This window comes from Oculina patagonica, chromosome 4 (assembly GCF_052425735.1).
Source record: "Oculina patagonica isolate OP01 chromosome 4, crgOcupat, whole genome shotgun sequence".
Classification (NCBI taxonomy): domain Eukaryota; kingdom Metazoa; phylum Cnidaria; class Anthozoa; order Scleractinia; family Oculinidae; genus Oculina; species Oculina patagonica.
Genome location: NC_135761.1, coordinates 49457149 through 49482908, shown reverse-complemented (window position 1 = coordinate 49482908; position 25760 = coordinate 49457149). Strand labels below are relative to the sequence as shown.

The following is a 25760-nucleotide window of genomic DNA, read 5'->3' as shown; positions in this document are numbered from 1 at the left end:
TTAAACAATAGAATTGTGGCGGTGGTAGGAGTTAAACAATAGAATTGTGGCGGTGGAGGAGTTAAACAATAGAATTGTGGCGGTGTAGGAGTTAAACAATAGAATTGTGGCGGTGGAGGAGTTAAACAATAGAATTGTGGTGGTGGTGGAGTTAAACAATAGAATTGTGGCGGTGGTGGAGTTAAACAATAGAATTGTGGCGGTGGTGGAGTTAAACAATAGAATTGTGGCGGTGGAGGAGTTAAACAATAGAATTGTGGTGGTGGTGGAGTTAAACAATAGAATTGTGGCGGTGGTGGAGTTAAACAATAGAACTGTGGTGGTGGTGGAGTTAAACAATAGAATTGTGGCGGTGGAGGAGTTAAACAATAGAATTGTGGCGGTCGTGGAGTTAAACAATAGAATTGTGGCGGTGGTGGAGTTAAACAATAGAATTGTGGTGGTGGTGGAGTTAAACAATAGAATTGTGGCGGTGGAGGAGTTAAACAATAGAACTGTGGTGGTGGTGGAGTTAAACAATAGAATTGTGGCGGTGGTGGAGTTAAACAATAGAATTGTGGCGGTGGTGGAGTTAAACAATAGAATTGTGGTGGTGTAGGAGTTAAACAATAGAATTGTGGCGGTGGTGGAGTTAAACAATAGAATTGTGGTGGTGGTGGAGTTAAACAATAGAATTGTGGCGGTGGTGGAGTTAAACAATAGAATTGTGGCGGTGGTGGAGTTAAACAATAGAATTGTGGTGGTGGTGGAGTTAAACAATAGAATTGTGGTGGTGGTGGAGTTAAACAATAGAATTGTGGTGGTGGTGGAGTTAAACAATAGAATTGTGGCGGTGGTGGAGTTAAACAATAGAATTGTGGTGGTGGTGGAGTTAAACAATAGAATTGTTGTGGAGGTGGAGTTAAACAATAGAATTGTTGTGGTGTAGGAGTTAAACAATAGAATTGTGGTGGTGGTGGAGTTAAACAATAGAATTGTGGTGGAGGTGGAGTTAAACAATAGAATTGTGGTGGTGGTGGAGTTAAACAATAGAATTGTTGTGGTGTAGGAGTTAAACAATAGAATTGTGGTGGTGGGGAGTTAAACAATAGAATTGTGGTGGTGGTGGAGTTAAACAATAGAACTGTGGTGGTGGTGGAGTTAAACAATAGAATTGTGGTGGTGGAGGAGTTAAACAATAGAATTGTGGCGGTGGTGGAGTTAAACAATAGAATTGTGGCGGTGGTGGAGTTAAACAATAGAATTGTGGTGGTGGTGGAGTTAAACAATAGAATTGTGGTGGTGGTGGAGTTAAACAATAGAATTGTGGCGGTGGAGGAGTTAAACAATAGAATTGTGGTGGTGGTGGAGTTAAACAATAGAACTGTGGTTGTGATGGAGTTAAACAATAGAATTGTGGTGGTGTAGGAGTTAAACAATAGAATTGTGGCGGTGGTGGAGTTAAACAATAGAATTGTGGCGGTGGTGGAGTTAAACAATAGAATTGTGGCGGTGGTGGAGTTAAACAATAGAATTGTGGTGGTGGAGGAGTTAAACAATAGAATTGTGGCGGTGGTGGAGTTAAACAATAGAATTGTGGTGGTGGTGGAGTTAAACAATAGAATTGTGGTGGTGGAGGAGTTAAACAATAGAATTGTGGTGGTGGTGGAGTTAAACAATAGAATTGTGGTGGTGGTGGAGTTAAACAATAGAATTGTGGCGGTGGAGGAGTTAAACAATAGAATTGTGGTGGTGGTGGAGTTAAACAATAGAACTGTGGTTGTGATGGAGTTAAACAATAGAATTGTGGTGGTGTAGGAGTTAAACAATAGAATTGTGGCGGTGGTGGAGTTAAACAATAGAATTGTGGCGGTGGTGGAGTTAAACAATAGAATTGTGGCGGTGGTGGAGTTAAACAATAGAATTGTGGTGGTGGAGTTAAAGAATAGAATTGTGGCGGTGGTGGAGTTAAACAATAGAATTGTGGTGGTGGTGGAGTTAAACAATAGAATTGTGGCGGTGGAGGAGTTAAACAATAGAATTGTGGCGGTGGTGGAGTTAAACAATAGAATTGTGGTTGTGATGGAGTTAAACAATAGAATTGTGGTGGTGTAGGAGTTAAACAATAGAATTGTGGCGGTGGAGGAGTTAAACAATAGAATTGTGGTGGTGGTGAAGTTAAACAATAGAATTGTGGTGGTGGTGGAGTTAAACAATAGAACTGTGGTTGTGATGGAGTTAAACAATAGAATTGTGGTGGTGTAGGAGTTAAACAATAGAATTGTGGTGGTGGAGGAGTTAAACAAAAGAATTGTGGCGGTGGAGGAGTTAAACAATAGAATTGTGGTGGTGGAGGAGTTAAACAATAGAATTGTGGTGGTTGTGGAGTTAAACAATAGAATTGTGGCGGTGATGGAGTTAAACAATAGAATTGTGGTGGTGGTGGAGTTAAACAATAGAATTGTGGTGGTGGTGGAGTTAAACAATAGAACTGTGGTTGTGATGGAGTTAAACAATAGAATTGTGGCGGTGGTGGAGTTAAACAATAGAATTGTGGTGGTGGTGGAGTTAAACAATAGAATTGTGGTGGTGGTGGAGTTAAACAATAGAACTGTGGTTGTGATGGAGTTAAACAATAGAATTGTGGCGGTGGTGGAGTTAAACAATAGAATTGTGGTGGTGGTGGAGTTAAACAATAGAATTGTGGTGGTGGTGGAGTTAAACAATAGAACTGTGGTTGTGATGGAGTTAAACAATAGAACTGTGGTGGTGGTGGAGTTAAACAATAGAATTGTGGTGGTGGTGGAGTTAAACAATAGAATTGTGGCGGTGATGGAGTTAAACAATAGAATTGTGGCGGTGGTGGTGGTGGAGATAGAATTGTCATGCCAATCATGTCGGCTGTATTTAATATATGCAAAAAGAGGCTTGCATAATTAGTTTGTATGGTTCAGTCATTTTGAATAAAATGAAAAAAAATTGCGCAATACGTTAAACCGCTACTGTGAATCCTGTCAAACCGGTTATACCAACCAGAATAAAAATAGAACACCCATAATTTAATTAAATCCACCGCATTTCATTCATGAGTCTATGACGTCACCTACTTAATTTATTCCTCCCCACGCTTATGAGATTCCTCCCCAAAAAAGAGGTCTTAACCAGTCCCTACTATACTACTAAGAACAATAATGATTTAACTGCAAAGGCAACCCTTTCAAACAATCACCATTTCGGTTTAGGCTCACCAAGAAATATCCATGCAGTAAATACGTGGCACGATGAATAATTATGTGCAACTTGAGTTATAAACGCTAGTTACCTTTTGACAGATTTCTCCACTTTTGAAATCTTTTCACCTTGGTCTGTCCCCTTTGTCCATTTACTGAACCTTGTTCGTAAAACAGCAAACATTTTTCAATTTTTTTAAAACGGACAAATTGATTGATTCTAGCGGTCAGTTATTTCAAAAGCGGGTAGTACTTCACTATTAACGGGCAGATTCATTAGCGTTCAGTCAAAGTTCGGCCAAGCGTTCAGACGTACATCTTGTGGAGGAATTTCGCGGAGGCTTTTTTGTTGGTGTACGCTACGTAAAGAGTATACAAGACCTCAAAAAGGTATTCTTCTATTAGCAACATTATTTATGTTATTTTATTTTTAAATACAAAGTCTTCATTTCATTTCAGTCGATTGTCAGTCAAAAAAAAAAAAACTCCATGATGATGATGATGATGACGATGATGATGATGATGATGATGATGATGATGATAGTAATGGCGGAAGATTTCTGTAAATATTTGTGACCAGTTTTGGCTGTAATGTTTTCAAGCTTCAGACCTATTTCTTAAGCTAACAATCAACTTCACCTGTCAATTAAATTGTCTTGATTGATATTTTCAAGAAGTTTCATGGCTTTTTTCTTTCCAACTCCTGGCACCCCTTTAGAATGGTAATCACAGCCAAGAAGGATTCCAAATGCAACCATATTCTGCCTGTTGAGCTCTGAAACGTAATGTGCAGTTGTTTCGGGTTGTTTAATATATATACAGCAGTACAATTACCTACACAACTTACTTCACAAATATACTTGCACTGCTTGCATTGCAATTACTTGCCCTCTTTACAAATACCTGCACTACTTATAAAACGGCTAAATAGGCTACATGTAATTACAATACAGTTCAAATCATTTCTAGCATCAATCTGCTTCTATTCGAAGTAAATTCGAGACTTTCCGAGACTACGAGACCCTGGTTTTAAAATTCGACACCGAGACCTATAAGTAGTAGATAAAATATGAGCGGGAGATCTGTATGGGCGTTTACAATGGCGAGCCTATAGGCTCGCCATTGTAAACGCCCATACAGATCGGACGCGAATATTTTATTCTACTTGTGAAATGAAAACAATAAATTGAATGCAAAGTATTATTATGCGAATCAGGAGAGATCTGTATCAAAAGTTGATGAATACTGATTAGCTGAGCAGGAGTCTGTATCAAAAGTTAATTCTATTGATTGATTTGTATTGGGGTTTACAGCTGTGTACATGTGATCTGAATACTGTGCTGGGATTGGTTTGCACCCTCATGAATTATTAATGAATTTTACAAGCGTTTTTATCAAATCCGAGACCGAGACTTTACTTCTAAAAAATCTGAGCTCCAAACTCGTAGTGCCGAAGATTTCTAGGTAATGGTACTAATAAAAGTCTTGGCCGTTGCCTGTGAAGCTCATAGCTAAAAATAGGTGGAGTGACAATGAGAACCCTGATATAACAATATGCTAAGGGAGCAGTAAAATTGCATCGTTATATCGAGACTTAATGATATGGCCGTAAAATAACCAAAAATATCGTTATATCGGGGTAAACCTAACATATACTTTTTTACTGGATAAAGAGGCTTAGAATACAGTATCATTTTCTTATGTTAGAAACGTTAGAAATTACTCTTCATTTAAGGAAGCCGTCTTCTACAACATACGGACTAAAATCTTTCAGCTATTTTGCTGCAAAGACTTGGAACTCATTACCAGAAATTATAAAAACTGCGACATCACTAAATGACTTCATTACAGCAATCCGACAATGTACTTTTAGCTAAGATTTTTTATCATTGGGGAGGGGGTGAATAGAACAAACTTTGTAAATTTGTATTTTTATATAGTTTTAATGTGTAAGTAGTTAATGGATATAATAATATTGTTATTTCTATTTTACTTGTTTTATTTTTTATTTTTAATATATATTTCACTTGTTTCTCGAAGAAACTAGCTTGCCTTAGCTATATTAAATTCGAGGGTAAATAAAGTTTTATATATTTTATATATATATATACAAATAAGAAGGAAAGTATTACTAGTTACTCGAGTTTCACGCTCAACGCGATCATCAGACTGAGTCAGTCATTTTATTTCTGAGTCATTTTATTTCTTGTTTATTCGTTTATATATATATATACACCCGTTTTCAGAAACGTTTTCATCTAGAGAGATATATATATAGGTAGATACTTTTGTTTGCATGCACGAGCGCGCTTGCGAATGTCACACTTTATATTGTTGTATGTGTGATGAGCATCACCTAAGTGAGAAAAACATCCTTTTGTGTAATTTAGACGAGAGCGAATATGCAATGAATATGTGTAGCGTAAGTTTCAAAACGTTGTTCCTTGATAGGTTGTATGAGTGCTTAATGCGCCATGTTTTTCTAGAAATGCCAGCTCCTCTCAGTAATGATTTCCGTTGGCGAATTATATGGCTAGTTTTTGGCCTTCGGAAAACTTCTGAGGAAACTTCAAGATTACTTCAGGTGACAAAAAAAACTGTCTTCAATGTCTTACGTCGATTTCGAAGATACGGAAATGTTCGCCCGTCACGAATTGGAAGGCCGAAGAAATCTGCTGTCGTATGCATCTTCAACTTGGATGGATGTGTTCACTATGGTTTTTTGGTTGCTTGCACCAATAAAGCCTACGTTGACATCATCCAAACAGATGTCTTCATCGCCAAAATATGCTTTTGTCAGCTCAAAAAGCCTTCCTTTAAATTCGCCGGTATCCACGCACTCGTCGAAGTCTTGGACCATTTGGCGAGTGAAGGTCCGCTTATCACTAGCGTCGTTATATATCCTAACCGTGGTCATGTAGTCGGACATTTTCACGCTGATACTTGTTCAGGTTCTGAAACGCTAACCTTCCACCCTTTTATATATGAAAGGCGGATAAACATGACAAAATTTTTTTTTTCTCACATATACGCGAGAAGTCATCATATTTTATAATCGTACTACTGTGAGACACAATAGGATGTTTTCCTCACTTAGGTGATGCTCATCACACATACAACAATATAAAGTGTGACATTCGCAAGCGCGCTCGTGCATGCAAACAAAAGTATCTACCTATATATATATCTCTCTAGATGAAAACGTTTCTGAAAACGGGTGTATATATATATATATATATATATATATATATATATATATATATATCGAGTTGAATTGCAGAACTGCTTTCAGAGTGCTCAATAGTAAACTAGAGCGTGATTATAACAGAAGATGAACAAATCAACTGTACATTTGACTTGGCATTTTATTACTATTTAGTTTCGTACTACACAACCGTGCAGCACTCATCAGATAAAATTGCCAAATGCGAATTTACATCGTTACACTGATTTGAAATGCACATGCGGCCGTTGGAAATATGATAGCTACAAAAAGTGAACTATTTTACAAAACAATACAATACAAAGTGAAAACTATTGCGTGACAAGAGAAACTTCAAAATTTAGCATTCTTCAGGAGGAATTTGTTTGCGTGTCTACATGATGTCACCAGTTCATTTCGCTTGTTCAGAGAGCCTAGCTCGACTAGCTCAGGTTTACAAATAATAAAGTACTTCTCCCAGAGGCATAGATTACATCGTTTAGAAGCGGGGTTATATGGGGCAGCTTGTTTTAGAATTCTCCAAGTGACTTTGAACTTCGACTTATTGTCTTTCAAATGCCAGATGTGTTTACTTAGCTCGGTGCTGAACCTTTTGTTTGAATTTGTAAATGAGGTTTTGTGATTTGAGTATCTGGTCTTAAAAGAATTTTCAGTTAGCCCGACGTAGGTTTGGGGAGGGTTGTTGTCGTCTGTCGTGACGGTCGCTTGGTAGATAAGCGATTCTTTGAGGCAGTTTCCGTCCATAGGGCACTCAGCTGGTTTTCGGCAGTTGCATGTTTTAGGCGGCACGATCTTTGAGTGTAAAATGGAAACTGCCTCAAAGAATCGCTTATCTACCAAGCGACTGTCACGACAGACGACAACAACCCTCCCCAAACCTACGTCGGGCTAACTGAAAATTCTTTTAAGACCAGATACTCAAATCACAAAACCTCATTTACAAATTCAAACAAAAGGTTCAGCACCGAGCTAAGTAAACACATCTGGCATTTGAAAGACAATAAGTCGAAGTTCAAAGTCACTTGGAGAATTCTAAAACAAGCTGCCCCATATAACCCCGCTTCTAAACGATGTAATCTATGCCTCTGGGAGAAGTACTTTATTATTTGTAAACCTGAGCTAGGCTCTCTGAACAAGCGAAATGAACTGGTGACATCATGTAGACACGCAAACAAATTCCTCCTGAAGAATGCTAAATTTTGAAGTTTCTCTTGTCACGCAATAGTTTTCACTTTGTATTGTATTGTTTTGTAAAATAGTTCACTTTTTGTAGCTATCATATTTCCAACGGCCGCATGTGCATTTCAAATCAGTGTAACGATGTAAATTCGCATTTGGCAATTTTATCTGATGAGTGCTGCACGGTTGTGTAGTACGAAACTAAATAGTAATAAAATGCCAAGTCAAATGTACAGTTGATTTGTTCATCTTCTGTTATATATATATATATATATATGAAACGATACTGAGTAGCACGCCGCTCCTCATGGGCCTCCGGCCCACCTGAAGTCATATATATATATATATATATATATATATATATATATATATATATATGACTTCAGGTGGGTTTCACACTGATAAATCCAGAATAGTGCTCAACAATGAAGGAGCGGTAATAACAGTGATTTTCTACTCAGTATCGTTTCATATGGGCTTTAATACAGGTCTGTTTCGTAGACCAACAAAGAGTTGATCCATTCATCAGTTAAATTCCATATACACTGTCGCATCGCTAGGGTTTATATACATCAATGGTGTGATCGTTACAAAATTCAAACTTAAAAAACAATAGTAATATACATTTGTAAGCTTATGATTGGTCCTTGAGGACGCGATTGAATTTAAGAAGAAATTTTCGCTTGTGCCTGCAAGTTGATACAAGCTCATTACGTTTGTTAAGAGTTGCCATGTCCGGTTTATATAAAATGTAGAATTTCTCGGTATTACATAGATTACATCGTTTGGAAAGATTAGAGTAAGATTTGGCCTTGGCTAGAATTTTCCACGTGATTTTAAAGTCTTTCTTTTGATCTTTCAGCTGCCATAGATGTTTGCTTAGTTCAGTGTCATTCTTTTTGTTTTCATGTTTAAATGACATTTGGTGATTTCGCCATCTCGTTTTGAACTCCGTGGCGGTGAGGCCTACGTACGTCTCAGTGCTTTCAGCTGTGGTGATTGTGGCTTGGTATACTACCTCCTTGACCAAGCATTCTCCTTCCAAAGGGCACTTTTCTGGCTGGCGGCAGTTACATGTTTTGGGTTGTGTTGTTTCCTCAGGAGGCGTGTTCTGTCTTAAAACGGTTTTGTTGTGTCCATCGATGATTTGTTTTACATTTGGTGAACAACTGTAACTCAGCTTAACATTATTTTTGTTGAAAAGTTTTCTTAATTTGTGGTTGGGTGGGAAGCAGTTCTCAATCAAATTTAGGAATTCTCTACCTATGTTAGTTTGTACATTTTTACTATATGGTGGGTTGAACCATATTATGTTTCGCTGCCTCTTTCTCTTGTCGGTGTCTGGTTCGGGTGACTGCTGTTGTGGTGGGTTGAATTTGAGGGTGTATGAATAACCGCTTTTCTGCAATGCTTCTTGGTAGGGTGCTGTTGCTTCTTTGAAGGTTTCCTCGTCTGATGAGATTTCAGATAATCTTTTGTTAATTGCTTCAGGGATGTTCTTTATTATGCTTGGGGGGTGGTTAGACTTGCTGTGTACATAGAGCGGAGTTGTGGCTGGCTTTGAATAAGGCTTGTGCTTTCCAGTAGTTAGGTCTAGCGTTACGTCAAGGAAATTTACGACCTTTTTGTTGGCTTCAATTGTGATGCGTAGGTTGTTTTTGGCGAACACTTTGCAGATTTCTTTTTTAATTTTTTCAATTTTTTGTGGGGTTTGGCCCAGGACTGCTAAGCCGTCATCTCTGTATAGCCCAATTTCTATGTCGAAAGGGATTTCTTTGAGTTGCGAGAGGATGTAGTTTCCGACTAATTCGCATGTTTCCGCTCCGTCATAGCTCCCCATGGTAACGTCGAATAGCGTGTCGGTATTTCTCTTCTGCCAAGGGTTTCCGTTGTTGAAAAGAAGAGATTGCTTAGCTTGAAGGATTATGTGACGGTCATGATCGGGGATGGTCACGTAATTGGCTGCAAAGTCAAGGGCACGTTCAAGTAGAGTCTCTGATATGGAGGGGTAGAATTCCACTACATCAAAGGCTATGAAAGCGCACTTGTTTTTGTTAGGCAAACTTTTGAACCATTGTAGCACCGCGGAGGTATTTTTCCACTGGTTTGCTTTCGTGACGTTCAATAGTTGCTTGTTGATGTTGTCAAGGATCTGTTTACTTATCTTTCCTATTTCCTGTTTTGACGGGTTAATTAATCTGCACGTGGGTTTCGTTTCGAAATTGTCCTTGTGGTCTTTCAAGGTGATAAAAGCTTCTTTAGTGGCAGTCGTCTCAACACGGTCGTCAATGCAAAGTTTCTCGGTGATTTTCTTCGCTTTGTCGTCAATTTTCTTAAGTTGGTCGTTCCCTGCCTTTTTGTAGGTTTTTGTGATGTTGTCATGTAGGAGCTGATTGTACTTTGCGGTTTCTAATTTGTAGAAGTTTGTGGACTTATCGGCTTTAACGAATAGGCGGTTGTCACTTTTAATTGATTTGATGCCTTCGTTGAGTTCTGTTTGAAACTGACACTCGATATTCTTGAATTTGACCTTTTGAATAATCTTCGTCATGCCGTCCTCGAACGCCTTTAACTCTTCGATAACTGGGGGGTTGTTTCTTGTTTTGAAGCCAAAATTTTCTTTCTCTGATTGTTGGTTTGGGTTTAAAACCCACGTGCAGAATTAATTAACCCGTCAAAACAGGCAAATATAACAACCTACGCATCACAATTGAAGCCAACAAAAAGGTCGTAAATTTCCTTGACGTAACGCTAGACCTAACTACTGGAAAGCACAAGCCTTATTCAAAGCCAGCCACAACTCCGCTCTATGTACACAGCAAGTCTAACCACCCCCCAAGCATAATAAAGAACATCCCTGAAGCAATTAACAAAAGATTATCTGAAATCTCATCAGACGAGGAAACCTTCAAAGAAGCAACAGCACCCTACCAAGAAGCATTGCAGAAAAGCGGTTATTCATACACCCTCAAATTCAACCCACCACAACAGCAGTCACCCGAACCAGACACCGACAAGAGAAAGAGGCAGCGAAACATAATATGGTTCAACCCACCATATAGTAAAAATGTACAAACTAACATAGGTAGAGAATTCCTAAATTTGATTGAGAACTGCTTCCCACCCAACCACAAATTAAGAAAACTTTTCAACAAAAATAATGTTAAGCTGAGTTACAGTTGTTCACCAAATGTAAAACAAATCATCGATGGACACAACAAAACCGTTTTAAGACAGAACACGCCTCCTGAGGAAACAACACAACCCAAAACATGTAACTGCCGCCAGCCAGAAAAGTGCCCTTTGGAAGGAGAATGCTTGGTCAAGGAGGTAGTATACCAAGCCACAATCACCACAGCTGAAAGCACTGAGACGTACGTAGGCCTCACCGCCACGGAGTTCAAAACGAGATGGCGAAATCACCAAATGTCATTTAAACATGAAAACAAAAAGAATGACACTGAACTAAGCAAACATCTATGGCAGCTGAAAGATCAAAAGAAAGACTTTAAAATCACGTGGAAAATTCTAGCCAAGGCCAAATCTTACTCTAATCTTTCCAAACGATGTAATCTATGTAATACCGAAAAATTCTACATTTTATATAAACCGGACATGGCAACTCTTAACAAACGTAATGAGCTTGTATCAACTTGCAGGCACAAGCGAAAATTTCTTCTTAAATTCAATCGCGTCCTCAAGGACCAATCATAAGCTTACAAATGTATATTACTATTGTTTTTTAAGTTTGAATTTTGTAACGATCACACCATTGATGTATATAAACCCTAGCGATGCGACAGTGTATATGGAATTTAACTGATGAATGGATCAACTCTTTGTTGGTCTACGAAACAGACCTGTATTAAAGCCCATATGAAACGATACTGAGTAGAAAATCACTGTTATATATATATATATATATATATATATATATATATATATATATATATATATATATATATATATATATATATAATATACTCGATTACTGTTATGTTTACTTATTGTCTTAAATTCAATATTTTGCTTAAATTGTAGCCTCCTACTCAGACATTCTTTGGGCTCGTCACGCCCAAAGAACGTCTACGAGCCCAAAGAACGTCTGCGTAGAAGGCTACTTAAATTGTGACTGTGTACTGATAATATCGTTATATCGGGGAAGGTTTGACGTTCGGTCCGCATAATTCCCATCGTTATATCGGGAATATCGTTTTCTCGAAGATCGTTATATCGGGGTTCTGTCCCATACATTTTACTGTAACTCTTGCCGGGACATAGAATATTCATCGTTATATCGGGAACATCGTTATATCGAAGATCGTTATATCGGGGTTCTACTGTGTTTGCTAAGTCACTTATTTTATTTTAAGCTAAATTTGCCCTTGAAAATATTTTTAAAACTTATAATATTGGGCACAATTTTCAAGATTCCAAGATCTAAATTATTAAAATTGGAGACTCGGAGACGAGTCAATTTTTAGCAAGCCCGAGATTCCGAGACGCTTATTTTAATAGCCGAGATTTCGAGATCGGGCCAAAATTTTCCGACACTCGCATTTTTCAAGGTACCATTCTAGACCCCTATAAAACAGTTATTCGCACTTCTTACCAACTTATTCGTAAATGCGAAAATGACTACTTGTACTTTTAACAAAAGGAAAGAAAAAAACTAAGACATACTTAGTTTATCCTCAATCTCCTCCATTTGGTAACATTCCACTGATGCGTCCTACAAAGCAAGAAATAGACAAAATGAAGTTAGTCTAATTAAATACGCTGTAACACTTGAGCAACTGAAGGAGCCATATTCAAATACAAGGTTTTAATTGCATTGTTTTCGGTATAAACAATCAAGCCTTTGACGACTTTTTTGAGATAACCAAGTGTAGCTCTACCCGCGCAAATCATGCACCCTTTTATTACATGCTAAAGACCATGTTACATGAGACAATTTCCCTTGCAACTTGAAATGCAACAAGCATTGCATTGCCAGTTGCGAAAAAAAAATCCAGTTGTGTTAAAAGTTATCCTGTGTAACATAGATTAAAAATCGCCAATCAAAATTATTGTAAGAATTCACCGGCCTGCAATGCTAGAATCTTTGCAAATGAAGGGGAACTGAAGAGCACATAGTAATCCAAAGTCGTGTGACAAAGATTAAATCTTACCTTCTTACTGATACTAAGATCTTTGTACACATTTCTAGCGCCATATAAGAAAACATCTCCATCATTGGTTATACAGCCATCCACCTTCTAAATTTCGTAGGAAATATAGTTTAAATAGAATAAAACTAAAATTTAGTTAATGGGGGACTAACGTAGGCCTCGGGATCCCTTGTTATGTGTTTGGGAAAATGTAACCAGATCAATTACTTAGTAATAAGAAACTTAACATCCATCTAGTCAGTCATACAGCTAGCCAGTCAGTCAGTCGGTCAGTCAGTCAGTCAGTCAGTCAGTCAGTCAGTCAGCATGTCCGTCAGTCCGTCTGTCAGTCAGTCAGTCAGTCAGTCAGTCTGTCAGTCAGTCGGTCAGTCAGTCAGTCCGTCAGTCAGTCAGTAAGTCAGTCGGTCAGTCAGTCAGTCCGTCTGTCAGTCAGTCAGTCCGTCGGTCAGTCAGTCAGTCAGTCGGTCAGTCAGTCAGTTGGTCAGTCAGTCAGCCAGTCAGTCGGTCAGTCAGTCAGTCAGTCAGTCCGTCGGTCAGTCAGTCAGTCGGTCAGTCAGTCAGCCAGTCAGTCAGTCAGTCGGTCAGTCAGTCAGTCAGTCAGTCAGTCGGTCTGTCAGTCAGTCAGCCAGCTATTCAGTAAGTCAGTCAGTCAGTCAGTCAGTCGCGACGCGACAGCCAGTCGGTCAGTCAGTAAGTCAGTCAGCCAGTCAGTCAGTCAGTCAGTCAGTTAGTCAGCCAGCTAGTCAGTCAGTCAGACAGTCAGTCAGTCAGCCAGCTAGTCAGTCAGTCAGTCAGTCAGACAGACAGTCAGTCAGTCAGTCAGTCAGTCAGTCAGCCAGCTAGTCAGTCAGTCAGTCAGTCAGTAAGACAGTCAGTTAGTCAGCCAGCCAGTCAGTCAGCCAGCTAGTCAGTCAGTCAGTCAGTCGGTCAGCTAGTCAGTCAGTTAGTCAGTCAGTCAGTCAGTCAGTCATGCAGTCAGTCAGCCAGTCAGTCAGTCAGTCAGTCAGTCAGTCAGTCAGTCAGTAGTAGTCAGCCAGCCAGTCGGTCAGTCAGTCAGTCAGCCAGCCAGCTATTCAGTCAGTCATTCAGTCAGTCAGTCAGCCAGCCAGTCGGTCAGTCAGCCAGTCAGCCAGCCAGTCAGTCAGTCAGCCAGCTATTCAGTCAGTCAGTCAGTCAGTCAGCCAGCTAGTCAGTCATTTAGTCAGTTAGTCAGTCAGTCATGCAGTCAGTCAGTCAGCCAGTCAGTCAGCCAGTCAGTCAGTCAGTCAGTTAGTCAGTCAGTCAGTTAGTCAATCAGTCAGCCAGCTATTCAGTCAGTCATTCAGTCAGTCAGTCAGCCAGCCAGTCGGTCAGTCAGCCAGTCAGCCAGCCAGTCAGTCAGTCAGCCAGCTATTCAGTCAGTCAGTCAGTCAGTCAGCCAGCTAGTCAGTCATTTAGTCAGTTAGTCAGTCAGTCATGCAGTCAGTCAGTCAGTTAGTCAGTCAGTCAGTTAGTCAATCAGTCAGCCAGCTAGTCAGTCTGTCAGTCAGTCAGTCAATCAGTCAGCCAGCTTGTCAGTCAGTCAGTCATGCAGTCAGTAAGTCAGTCAGTCAGTCGTTCAGTCATTCAGTCATTCAGTCAGCCGGTCAGCCAGCCAGCCAGTTAGCCAGCCAGTGAGTCAGTCAGTCAATCAGTCACTCAGTCACTCAGTCAGCCGGTCAGCCATTCAGTCATACAGCCAGCCAGCCAGTTAGTCAATCAGTGAGTCAGTCAGTCAATCAGTCAGTCAGTCAGTCAGTCTGTCAGGCAGTTGTCAGTCAGTCAGTCAGCAGTCAGTCAGTCAGTTAGTTGGTCAGTCTGTCTGCCTGCCAGCCAGCCAGTCAGTCAGTCAACCATTAACCCAACCAGTCGCCAAGCCGGTAAGTCAGCAAGCTGGTATATCGGTCAGTTGGTTGGTCAGTTGGTTGGTTGGTCGGTCAGTCGGTCAGTCAGCAATCTGTCAGCCAGTCAGTTAGTTTGTCAGTAGGTTGGTCAGTCAGTCCATGGTCAGTCAGTTGGTTAGCTGGTCAGCCAGCCAGCCAGTTAGCCAGCCAGTGAGTCAGTCAGTCAATCAGTCACTCAGTCACTCAGTCAGCCGGTCAGCCATTCAGTCATACAGCCAGCCAGCCAGTTAGTCAATCAGTGAGTCAGTCAGTTAATCAGTCAGTCAGTCTGTCAGGCAGTTGTCAGTCAGTCAGCAGTCAGTCAGTCAGTTAGTTGGTCAGTCTGTCTGCCTGCCAGCCAGTCAGTCAGTCAGTCAACCATTAACCCAACCAGTCGCCAAGCCGGTAAGTCAGCAAGCTGGTATATCGGTCAGTTGGTTGGTCAGTTGGTTGGTTGGTTGGTCAGTCGGTCAGTCAGCAGTCTGTCAGCCAGTCAGTTAGTTTGTCAGTAGGTTGGTCAGTCAGTCCATGGTCAGTCAGCTGGTTAGCTGGTCAGTCAGTTGGTCAGTCATCCATCCATCCATCTGCCATCTGTCTGTCTGTCAGACGTCCAGTCAGCCAGTCAGTCAGTCATCCAGCAGTAGGCCAGTCAGCAAGCCAGTCAGACTGTCTATCTGTCAGTCACTTGTCAGTCAGTCAACAGTCTGTCAGCCAGTCAGGGCCCTAAGGGCCTCTATTAAAGGGGGCCCCCGGGCCCCTCCCCTAGATCTGCCACTGCATCACCCTACCTTATTGGCTTCAAGCCAGGCACATAGTGCTTCAGCTTCTCCTTTACTTTCAATACACGGCACACCCAGAAAGTTTAATAGAGTACAACACTGAAAATAATTTAAAAAAACATAAACATGCATTAAATTTTGTTACAGATCAGGCAATATGTCTCATCTAGGATGATTTCCTCAAGGTCCTCTTGAAGGTTTGATCCTCTTGGGAGGAAAACTGGAGAACCCAGAGAAAAAGCCCTCAGAGAAAAGAGGAGAACCGACGAAAAACTCAACCCACATATGCAGATGCCAAGACTGGGATTTCACCCTTGCCACATTGGTGGGAGTTAAGGCGCTCTCTGCACCACCATGCCATTTCCTGCTTCTCTAAATTTTTCCCTCAGGTACCCTATTTCACGGGTCATCAGCCACTGCTGAACTTGTATGATTGTATCAATGTTGCCCAATATGTGTGTCAAAATAATATAAATTTAATTTTTAGTTAATCAAGACATAAAACAGAAATCAATTTAAGTACCTCTTTCACCAAGTCTTCAAAGTGTGATCGATCAACTTCAGTACCAGCTGACCAACCCTTATTTTTTAACGGACTTCGCTTTGCGATCGCTTCCCATTTCAGTTCAGGTGGTTTACCATCCATGACAAATACCAACTTTACTCCAAGCCGCGTCAAGTGAAGCAGACGGAAGAAGATATTTCTGAGGTGGGGCTTCCCAACATTTTCTTAGAGATTTTTTGCACCCTGTGCCTCACAAATCCAGCCACTTAAATCAACACAAAGTGTCTTGTTGCTAAGTGTAGAGAGTTTTTCCTTTCTCTTAACTGGTTCCAGAATACTCCAAAGATGATTGACGCCCATCTGAAAGTCAAGCCGAGTTTTCACATTTTGTGGGTATTGTGACGATCTTTGGCATGGGTGCATTGTACATGTATGTATATGTAAAACTGTTCAATTTTAAGGCAAAATAATTATTGACAAAACTTCAACATGACTACGTCTGAAATGTCAGCCATCCTCTCGTTCAGACTACATTATATGACAAGATTAAGGTCGGTTTCTTACAAATTTGTAATCTAATAGGGTTTCCTTTACCCCAAAATCCTGGTTATAAGCCTGGGGCTTATACAACTCCATAAGGGGTAATGGATGGTTCTTATAAATGAGGGAACTTATAAAATTTATCCAAACGTGAGTGGTGGGGGGGGGGCATTACAAAACTTCAGATATTTAAAGCACTGAATGTTCTGTGAGGACATTAGGATGTCAAATTTTGGGTGAAGGTCAGCCTGCAAATATAGCCACTCTTGATCTCATCACTCCCCAGGCCCTCTGGCTGGGAGCAATGAGAGGAAGCTGTATTTGCAGGCTTAGTAAGGGAAGGCTCATAACCAAAATTCTGAAACATGAGCTTACAGTCGGGGGTGGGAGGGAGCTTAGAAGCAGCAGGGGGTGTTTAAGTTGCATTGTTTAGTACAACAAACTTGCATTATAACAAAAATATATTCCCAGATGCCTAGGCTTGTTCAACTTGCAGTTGTGAGCTACATGTACTGAGAAATTCACCCCCTAACTACTAAATAAACTATAGAAAAATCAGTGGCTTTTTTGTAATGTAGGATGTATTACATACTGTTCTGCACTGCATTACCACGCAAATAAAACATTTTATACAAATTTATAAACGATTCTTATACGGAACGGAATCAAACAACATCCAAATGTGTGATCCTACCATATCCTTTTAAAGGTTCTTTTTAGGTAGGATCAAGAAAATAATGAGCTCAACAAAGGTATGATTTTGATTCTAACTTGAGTTGTTCCTTACATTATTTGCTTACCTTTGCCTAGCGGCTCTCTAGCTTGGGGATTTCGTGTTTAGCAAAGTGGCGAACTGCAAGTTACGGACCAACAAATCGGACAAATGAAGCAAACCAGCGAGAAAGGAGGACCAGTTTTTATGTGGACCATGTGTTGGTCTGTGTTTAAAAACACGTTGGGACAGATCGCGTAAAAAATATGGATCGAATAGCGTACAAAGATCACGCACCCTGCAGTGCAACTGTCACGTTTGTTTACATTTTTCTTCGCTTCTCTGGAGAGCGTGACGAGTTGTCACCTTGTATATAACTTCAGGCGGCTTCGCAAACCCGGTCTGCAGGTCTGTCCAGTCATTTCAGGCTTTAGAATAAACTTTTACGAAGGTGAGCTATTATTTTAGCTGCAAGAAAGGACCTTTTTATGCCACTTGATCGAAGCCAGACTCAATCAAGCTCGATCGCTCGAAACTTTGCGATACCATTCCTGAGCCCGCGTTACCGTTATTCAGCGGAGCGGGTAAAGTTTCGGTATGTACTGCATGTATCTTTTCGGTGAAAAATTGCATACTGTACGCACACTGCACATGCATACGACCGGGGGTAAAATGAAGACTGAGGGTAAAGTGCAGACTGCAGACCAGGGATAAAATGCAGAGGGTGAAATACAGCCATTTTTGCTGTTGGTTCATCTAAGCGTGAACATGCAATGAAAAAACGTGTTCTAATTCTGAAATTTTGTCAGTCAGGCTGTTACAGATTGTAGTTATACATATTTGGGACCGAACAGGCTCAAAGCTGCTATTATTTTGATTGTTTAACTACAAAATAATAATAATATATTGAATATTACCCGAAAACTGCATGCTAAAGAGCAAATGTATGATGACACAACTCCAAAGGGGTTCACCTGTCAATCAAAAGCTCACCAACTATTTCTTAAACCAATTTTTGGTTTGTTTTTATTATCCATAAGTAAACATTTACAGCATTGGGATACTTATGTTTTTTCATCATGCAAAACAACTAACAGTAATTAAATTACTCATACTTGAAAAATTCCATACAATATTGAATATTTACTTATGTTATGCAATTTAATTACATTATTTTGTTATTACCTACAAGAATTTTTTATTTTATTATTACCACCTAATTAATTAATTATTATTACTACATAATTGCAAAATTTAAAGCCTCTATTTTTACAAAAATAACTTCTATGTAGTCCATTATATATAATTATATAAAGTTCAATGTGAGTGTTCATATTCCATTTTGCACTCCTAAGTGCAATAATATATATTTTGTCATTGAAATTTGCTAAGTTTGAAATTTTTCAGCTCAGTCAAACTAGTCTTGTGTTTATTTTTTCTCTATTTTGTCAATGCTCAACTCACAAAATTGCCTCAGTTTGTTGTAGATAAACTCGACTGCTTAACTTAAGTTAAGTCTGTCAGGAAAATTCCAATGGACTGCACAGAACCCCCGTGCATGTATGCTTGCTAGTACATGTTTCTATAGTAGATTCTGAATTGGCACTTGCAGAAGACTATTCTTTGCTGTGCCATTACTATTATACAATCTACAACAAATCTGAAAGACACCTCCACTCAATTACAGTCAACTCTCTCTTAATGGACACCTCTACAAGATGTACACCTCTATAAGACGGACACCTGGTGTTGGTCCCGTTCTTGCTGTTTTTCAGTAAATATTTTATGCAATATATCAAACACGAGAGGCAGTGTATCACCGGGATATCCAAACACTGAGAAGAGAGTTGAAAATACAACCTGCAGCAGAGTATTTTTTGATATTCAAGGTGTTTGGATAGCTGATGAAACACTGTCTCGAGTGTTTGATATATCTTCTCAATCAAAACAAAAACCAAAGAGTAAATAGAGCTTATTAAGTCCGGGTATCCAAACAACCGTCACAGTTTTAATTTTCATTGTTTTAACTTGATGAATTATAATTGAGTTTGAGAATGTACATGTAATTTAACTCCCTATAAGACACCTCTGTAAGATGAACAGTTAGAGCCAGTCTTGAGCAACGTTGTGCATTTTGGAGAGAGTTGACTGTACAATCACAAGTTTCTAAAAGTTATAGTTAACAACACTCCTATAAAGCTTCCAGTCATTATCAAGGACATACCAAAATAGTAACTGGCTTTCCCAAAATCAAAGGGTAGCAAGAACAGAATAGAACACTCCTACATTGAGCTAATTTAAAATTTAAACAACCCTGCCAATTAAAATTCCTCTGAGCATCCACTAGCTGAAATTTCCACCTTATTTTGTCATCAATCAATCAAAAAATCAATCAATTTATTTATGTCATGCGCGGGATGAGGTTGCCCTCTATATCCGAGCCAGAGGCTCATGTTAAAAGTGCATATCTAGAATTCCATGTTCATATCTACTGTGAATAACCTTTGCCTAAACATCCTGGTATATAGGCAAAAACAGGCTGTACATGTATATCTGCTACCTTTGTGCTTTTGGATCAACGAGCCCTTTATATTAATTTCACTATGTTTACTGTTAATTAACAATTTCTGCATATAGGGCGATTTTCACTTGAATTTTACATTTGCTTTCATCACTTTGCTTCATAATTGGCTTAAAAAACATGTGTCAATTTCTCAACCAATCAGAAAAAGTAAAACCAAAACCAATTGAGACTGGCTCACACATGTTTTCCTGCACTTTACATCATACACGGACAATCCAGTGAACCAAACAAAATTCAAAGCAAATACATGCAGTATTTGCTTGGTTCACTGGATTGTCTGCATCCTTTGTGATTGGCCAGAGTGATTTAACTTTGGTTTTGGTTTTGCTACTCTAACAAAAACTGCTCTAATAGCGCTGTAAGTTTAACTTACAAAGCTCTCTTGGTGTATTGTTTAATAAAATCTTTCACATAAAACCTTGCTCTGATTTCTTCTGCCTCCGACTGACCACGGCTTTGCAAAGCCAACAACGGCAGCCCACCAAGAAACAACAGTGCCAGGCCTTGGACTGCAGGGCTTGCGGCATTAAATTTTCTCAGAGACATCACAAATAAGAATATGACCACAAGGTAGCTACCCAGGGCAATGACCTTCAGAAACTTTGCCAACATGATGCGTTTGAAAGGCATTAGCTGATGCGAGGATGCAAGGAAGATATCCAGCGGAATACTAGGAACACCATAATCATCTATGGTCACAAGGAAGTTTATCGACTTGCACCTTTGAAGGGAAGACATTGATGCTGATCTCCTGTCTGCGCTTAATGGTCCACTAAATGATTCTCGGATGCTGGCTTCTGTTCTAGTTTCTTCATCAAATTTTTCACACTCCTCAAAGACAAGGGTCTTTAGGTTTGTAAATTGGGCATAGTATTTGTTAGTAGCTCTTAGCATGTACAAGATGACCCACAAACCAAGGACGATGTACGGAAGGTAAACCTCGATGTAAAATAGCAGGCCCATAGTTGTAAAACCAGTGACGCTGCCTAGAAACATGATGTTTACAGTCAAGGTGACTCCCAGCATGAAATATGCCACTTCGACGCACATGCAAAACACAATGAACAAGATGTATAAAATGGGAAAAGATGTTATCTTAACAAAGGAAGGAATGTTCTGGCAGCACTGTGATTCAATTTCAATACGGAACAACATCTTCCAGACGCGGAAGGCTACATAAGTAACTGGAATAATGTACAGAAGGAAAGCTGTAGTAATAGTGACAGCCCATATCGGGAAAACTAACAGTAACAAAATTGTCTTGCAAATGTTTGAGCATAGCTCACATCTTTTTTCTGTATCTTCTGGCTCAGCATTGAAACTTGAATCTATGTCGTCATCAAAGACATTTATGCCACAAATCTTCTGTAGAGGATAGGTGACAACCAAGAACATGAACTTCCAGAACTTCCACATTAGTAGGCAATTTAGATGAAAGACCATATTCTCATAAAGCAGCTGGAAGCCTCGCTGGTCCGATGAGCAAATGATCTCATCTGGTTTCTTAAATCCAAGAAACAAGCGCTCATCTCGCCTCCCTGAAAGCCGCCTTGCAAAGTCTGATAAAGTTCTAGGGATTGCAATTGCAATGCAGATCAATAAAATGCAAAAGCAATATGTTGCACTCAATGCAAACTTGCTGTTCTTCTCCATTAAGGTGATAAATGCGTCTCCAACACCAAGCAATTTTCCAGTTGAGATTCCCACCTCGGCTTTTTTCAAATAGGCATAGATAAAGCCTTGAAGGAGAGGGAGACAGCTTAGTAAGATAACAAAGAGACAACGGCTTAATCTTGAGAAGAAAACAGACTCAGTCTTTGTCCTTAGAACATCTAACATTCCGCCATCCAACGCAAATAGCAATGGGCGTGTACTCAGCGAGACCAGGTCTACCGATGATGTCTCAGCCTCTGGGATCTCAGATTCTTTTCTGGCAAACATCGCCCTTGGTCTTATTCTTGGTCCTTTTTTGAACTCTTTTGGAAGATACTTGAACAGAAGGGGTGCAAAAAGGCCAAATCCAATTGAAGACGCCCACAGAAATCTTAGCGCAACTTGAATCCATGGGTTGCTTTCAATAGGTATATCGCACACCATGGAATTGTTCTTTCGTTCACAACAGCGATACCCCCCGTCCTTCACATCATTATTCTCTTTGATCTGTACAGCTCTAACACAAACATTACCACTGGCACCTGTGAGGCTGTCTATGATAGTTGAAGCAATCAAGCTATCCAAGCAGCCATTTGACAAATTTGCATAGCAGTCCCAGGGTTTTGCATTTATGCTTAGTGTTAAAAAGAACGTGTCTCTTTTCAACGTAGTTAGAGAGAGAATATCAAAATCATACGGGAGGGTAGCCAGAAATCTACCTCGCTTATTTCGCAACCATGCCCATTTTTGTTTGACTTGAAGGTTATGGGATGTCACATTCTTCGTTCCATCCTTTGCGAACTTTCCAGACTTTAGTTCAGGAGCTGTTTCATTCCCAACTGTGACGAAAACGAAAATAGCCAATGCTTCTTCGCGGAATATCAGTTCTTTGAATTTGTCCCCTTCGCTGGCGTCGATGGTGAGCGAGCACTTCAACATTTTGCACTTTGTTCCGGTTTGTTCGACGCCATGTGATGTCGATTTGAAAGGCGAAAGATCGCTTCTGGTTTCTTTTACGACACCAGCCCTTACTAAAGAAGCGTGTAAAATACACCACCAAAAGGCAACTGCATAGAAAACGCTCAAATAACCCGAAAGCTTAGCCATTTTCTTTCTGAACGCGGAGCGCGTAACGGTGCAAAGCCTGGTCTGGTACGGTGCATGTCGGTGCATGTGAAGTCACATGAGGACAATTTTGCTTGGGGGTGGAGATGGTAATTTTTCGTCATAGGTACGCAAGGCGTACAAAGAAGCTCTCAATCCTTCGCGTAGTACTTCCTGAGTGAACAAGAAAAAAGTAGTGAATTGCCCAAATAGTACGACCAGTATTTTCCGATAATTTTCCACTGATATCACAGGAAAAACTTGTCACTTTGGTACATAAGATCAAAGAGGAAGGGTCCTGGGGTTCTCCCTTTCCCCCTTTTCCCCCCCCCCTTTTTTCTCTCCCTCCCAGCAGTGTTTTTCCCAGTCGTTCTGGCTCCCCTCTCGTCTTGTTTTCTCCCTTTTTTTCTCTGTTTCGCCGCCCTCCTTCTTTCTCCTCCACCCTCTTTCTTCTTTGTGGCTTCAGTCTTCTTTCGTGTGTCTTGAGATTCCGTTTTTTCTCCCCTTGTCCTCTCCCTCTGCCCCCTTCAGCTTCCCCTATTCTTGCGCCTTATTTTGTTCTCTTTTGTAGTATCTTTCCTTCCCCTGTCCTTCTTCCTCTGTCTCGCACACCTCCCTTCTTCTACTACCTCCGTCTTCTCGGTTTCTCTTTCTCCCTTCGCGCGGCTTCTCTCTCTGTTCCGCTGGTAACTTCACTCGATTACTGACACTGGACACTTGCGTGCGGCGTTGATTTCGTTCGGTTTTACATTGTAACTATGCTTTGAGGAATGTTATTGACATTATTACTGACGCGTTCCCATTCCGATTTTTCTTGAATCGCAGTCCCAGTTCCCAAATCCCATTTTCCCAGTGAAGACATTCTCCCAGTGTAGCAATCCCAGTTCCCTTACCCCTCAGGCCCTGGTCAGGAAATATTCCCATTTTCGAACTTCCCTTTCCGAATCGTCAGACACTGGACGATTCGTGGTAGCATACACACAGTCATAAACAAGAACACAAGATGGAAGGTAGCGATCCTCCTCCAACAAGATCTTTACACTCGATGATTGGAACACCAGTTCGATTCATCAACCGGTCAAGAAGCCGTGTAAAAGTCTTATGGCTTAACTATCAGGGAGAACAAGTTTTGTATTCAACGCTTGATCCATCAAATGGTCGTTACGATGTGAACACTTTTGTAACGCATCCGTGGATCGCAGTTGAACAAGAAACGAATGCTGTAATGCTTTTGAACTTCAGAAAAATCTACTACCCTGCAGCACCTGAAATTCGACCGATAGAGGCTGAAAATCGTAATGGTTTTGTTAGAAACGAAGTTGTTATCACGCCGTACCCTAACGGTAAGGCTACAAGAAATTTTCCTAAAACACAGAACTGATAATCTTATCTAGATCTGACACATCTCTCAGACTGGTAGCTATAGCGGCCATATCGCAATTTTCCTCGTAAAATCATCGATGTTATCTCACGCATTGTTTTATGTAAAAAACGAAAGTGACGTAACTTCTTATTTATTCCTTTTTTAAAAAAGAAAAAAAAAACCACTCGATTGCTTTTTAATAAAATAGATCTAGTGAACTATGATCAACAGTTTCCGGGATCGGATCGGAGACTATCAAGATTCTTGTTGCACTTGTTGACCTCCCATGAAATAACACTTGAAATTGTCGGAAGTCATTAAGCGGTAGGCTAAGTTGGCCTCATGGTGGTTTCCATGGGAAACGTTTGGTCACCATATTGAATTTCCAGAATCCTTCACTGTATAATAATACATATCATGTACAACTGTAATCTCGTTCAATATTCTTGTGTATAAAAATTTATTTAAGAAATTGTATGAATTAGGCTGAACGGAAATCTCTGAATTCCAATAGGCAAATAGACAGCTAGTTTGGTTTGGCACATTTGTTTCAGACAGGTGCTCAAATCACTGTAAAATTGAAATTGCATGTTGGGACAGAAGCCGGTTGGGAGTTTTTTAGGGATTTTTTTTAAAATTATCTGGGATGTATTGAAGCCAGGTAGGGAAACAAATTTTTCTGGGGGGGGGGGGCAGGGAGGAGGGTGGGAACCCAGGGTAAATGAGGCAGAAACTATGCAGGAGGCAGGAGAAGGGAGAGTGGAAAGCTGGATAACCAAGGTAGGGAAGGATTTGGAAGAAATAGTGAAAAAATGTTTGAATTGTGTAATATTATGCAACAGGAAAAGGAAGAAAGGCACAAGCAGCTGGCCAGGAATGAGGAGGGGTGGGGAGAGGCAGGGACATCTGAACTTCCCACCTCCTGTACCTTTTACTCCCATCCCCCCCCCCCACCTTTTCTTAGCAGTTCCTGCCTCTTTGAGCCGAAAAAAAAATTTCCACCTCCACCACCCTAAAAACCCCCCTCCAACCCACTCTCTATCCTCTGGTATAGAGTGGTAACCAGAGCAACTTAGAGTACTTCCCTGCCTTAATTTTTAAAATGTTATTTAGAGTTGGCATTCACAATGTCACTATAAATATTTTTTTTTTTTTAAACTCTCGTAGTGCCATACACTCTTCAGGAGTACTGTAAAGATCTTCTTAAGAAGACTGTCTTGCCACAAGACATCAGTCAACTTCCTCTTCCACAAACAGTCATCAGGGACATTGCACAGAGTGATTGACAGTTCTCATCTTTGAGTTTCCATTGTTATCAATGTCATCTTGCTTGGGGGTGGGGTAGGGAGGGGATTCAGGCCTTCTACAGTCTACACACTTGTACATAATATTTATTGTACATGATAAAAATTTTTATGGAATTGCAGACTATGATTGGCCAGTTCTAGTTCATAATAGTTCCATACAGCATTTAAGGTCTCCGCACACCTGGGGACATGTCGCAGGGAAATGTTGCAGCAACACGTAGCAGCGACAAAATCATGTGTTGTTCACACTGAGGGGACATGTAGCAGGGACGATTTTGCGGCAGTTTTATCCCTGCGACATGTTGCATGGATTTACAAAAAAAGAAAAAAAAAAAAAAAAACCCCAAAAAAAAAAAAAAAAAAAAAAAAAAAAAATTAAAAAAAAAAAAAAAAAAAAAAAAAAAAAAAAAATAAACCTAAAAATTATCGTTAATTTCCTATAATAAAACTCGTTTGACTGCGTGCAACATGTTGCAGGGACAAAATGTTGCAAGAACTTATGTTGCACGTGCCAAAAATTATCAGCACAC

The 25760-nt window shown here is 40.1% G+C and overlaps 3 protein-coding genes across 3 annotated transcripts in view; 1 reads left to right on the top strand and 2 right to left on the bottom strand.

Annotated features, from left to right (window-relative positions):
• LOC144650388 (flap endonuclease GEN homolog 1-like) overlaps nucleotides 1-17764 on the bottom strand; it is a 33676-nt gene extending 15912 nt beyond the window's left edge. Inside the window, exons 1-7 of the mRNA XM_078510053.1 lie at nucleotides 17308-17764; nucleotides 15986-16327; nucleotides 15472-15561; nucleotides 12783-12869; nucleotides 12295-12343; nucleotides 3849-3984; nucleotides 3302-3370 (exon numbers count right to left, since the gene is read on the bottom strand). Coding sequence (XP_078366179.1) covers nucleotides 3302-3370; nucleotides 3849-3984; nucleotides 12295-12343; nucleotides 12783-12869; nucleotides 15472-15561; nucleotides 15986-16108 — 554 coding nt within the window. The 5' untranslated portion in view covers nucleotides 16109-16327; nucleotides 17308-17764. The remainder of the gene's footprint in view (nucleotides 1-3301; nucleotides 3371-3848; nucleotides 3985-12294; nucleotides 12344-12782; nucleotides 12870-15471; nucleotides 15562-15985; nucleotides 16328-17307) is intronic.
• A 155-nt stretch (nucleotides 17765-17919) lies between these two features.
• On the bottom strand, nucleotides 17920-22610 carry LOC144650374 (uncharacterized). Its single transcript, XM_078510031.1, has one exon. It carries the CDS (start codon nucleotides 22561-22563, stop codon nucleotides 20173-20175), a length of 2391 nt encoding a protein of 796 aa, XP_078366157.1. The 5' UTR covers nucleotides 22564-22610; the 3' UTR covers nucleotides 17920-20172.
• A 929-nt stretch (nucleotides 22611-23539) lies between these two features.
• On the top strand, nucleotides 23540-25538 carry LOC144650397 (von Hippel-Lindau disease tumor suppressor-like). Its single transcript, XM_078510064.1, has 2 exons — nucleotides 23540-23903; nucleotides 25091-25538. Exons 1-2 carry the CDS (start codon nucleotides 23564-23566, stop codon nucleotides 25207-25209), a joined length of 459 nt encoding a protein of 152 aa, XP_078366190.1. The 5' UTR covers nucleotides 23540-23563; the 3' UTR covers nucleotides 25210-25538.
• Nucleotides 25539-25760: the final 222 nt, after the last annotated feature.

Bases quoted from the DNA above. Each gene is read 5' to 3' on its own strand.
- LOC144650374 (XM_078510031.1), bottom strand. From the start codon at position 22,563: ATGGCTAAGCTTTCGGGTTATTTGAGCGTTTTCTATGCAGTTGCCTTT.
- LOC144650397 (XM_078510064.1), top strand. From the start codon at position 23,564: ATGGAAGGTAGCGATCCTCCTCCAACAAGATCTTTACACTCGATGATT. The intron at 23,904-25,090 runs GTAAGGCTACAA...AAACTCTCGTAG, and splicing joins TATCACGCCGTACCCTAACG to TGCCATACACTCTTCAGGAG.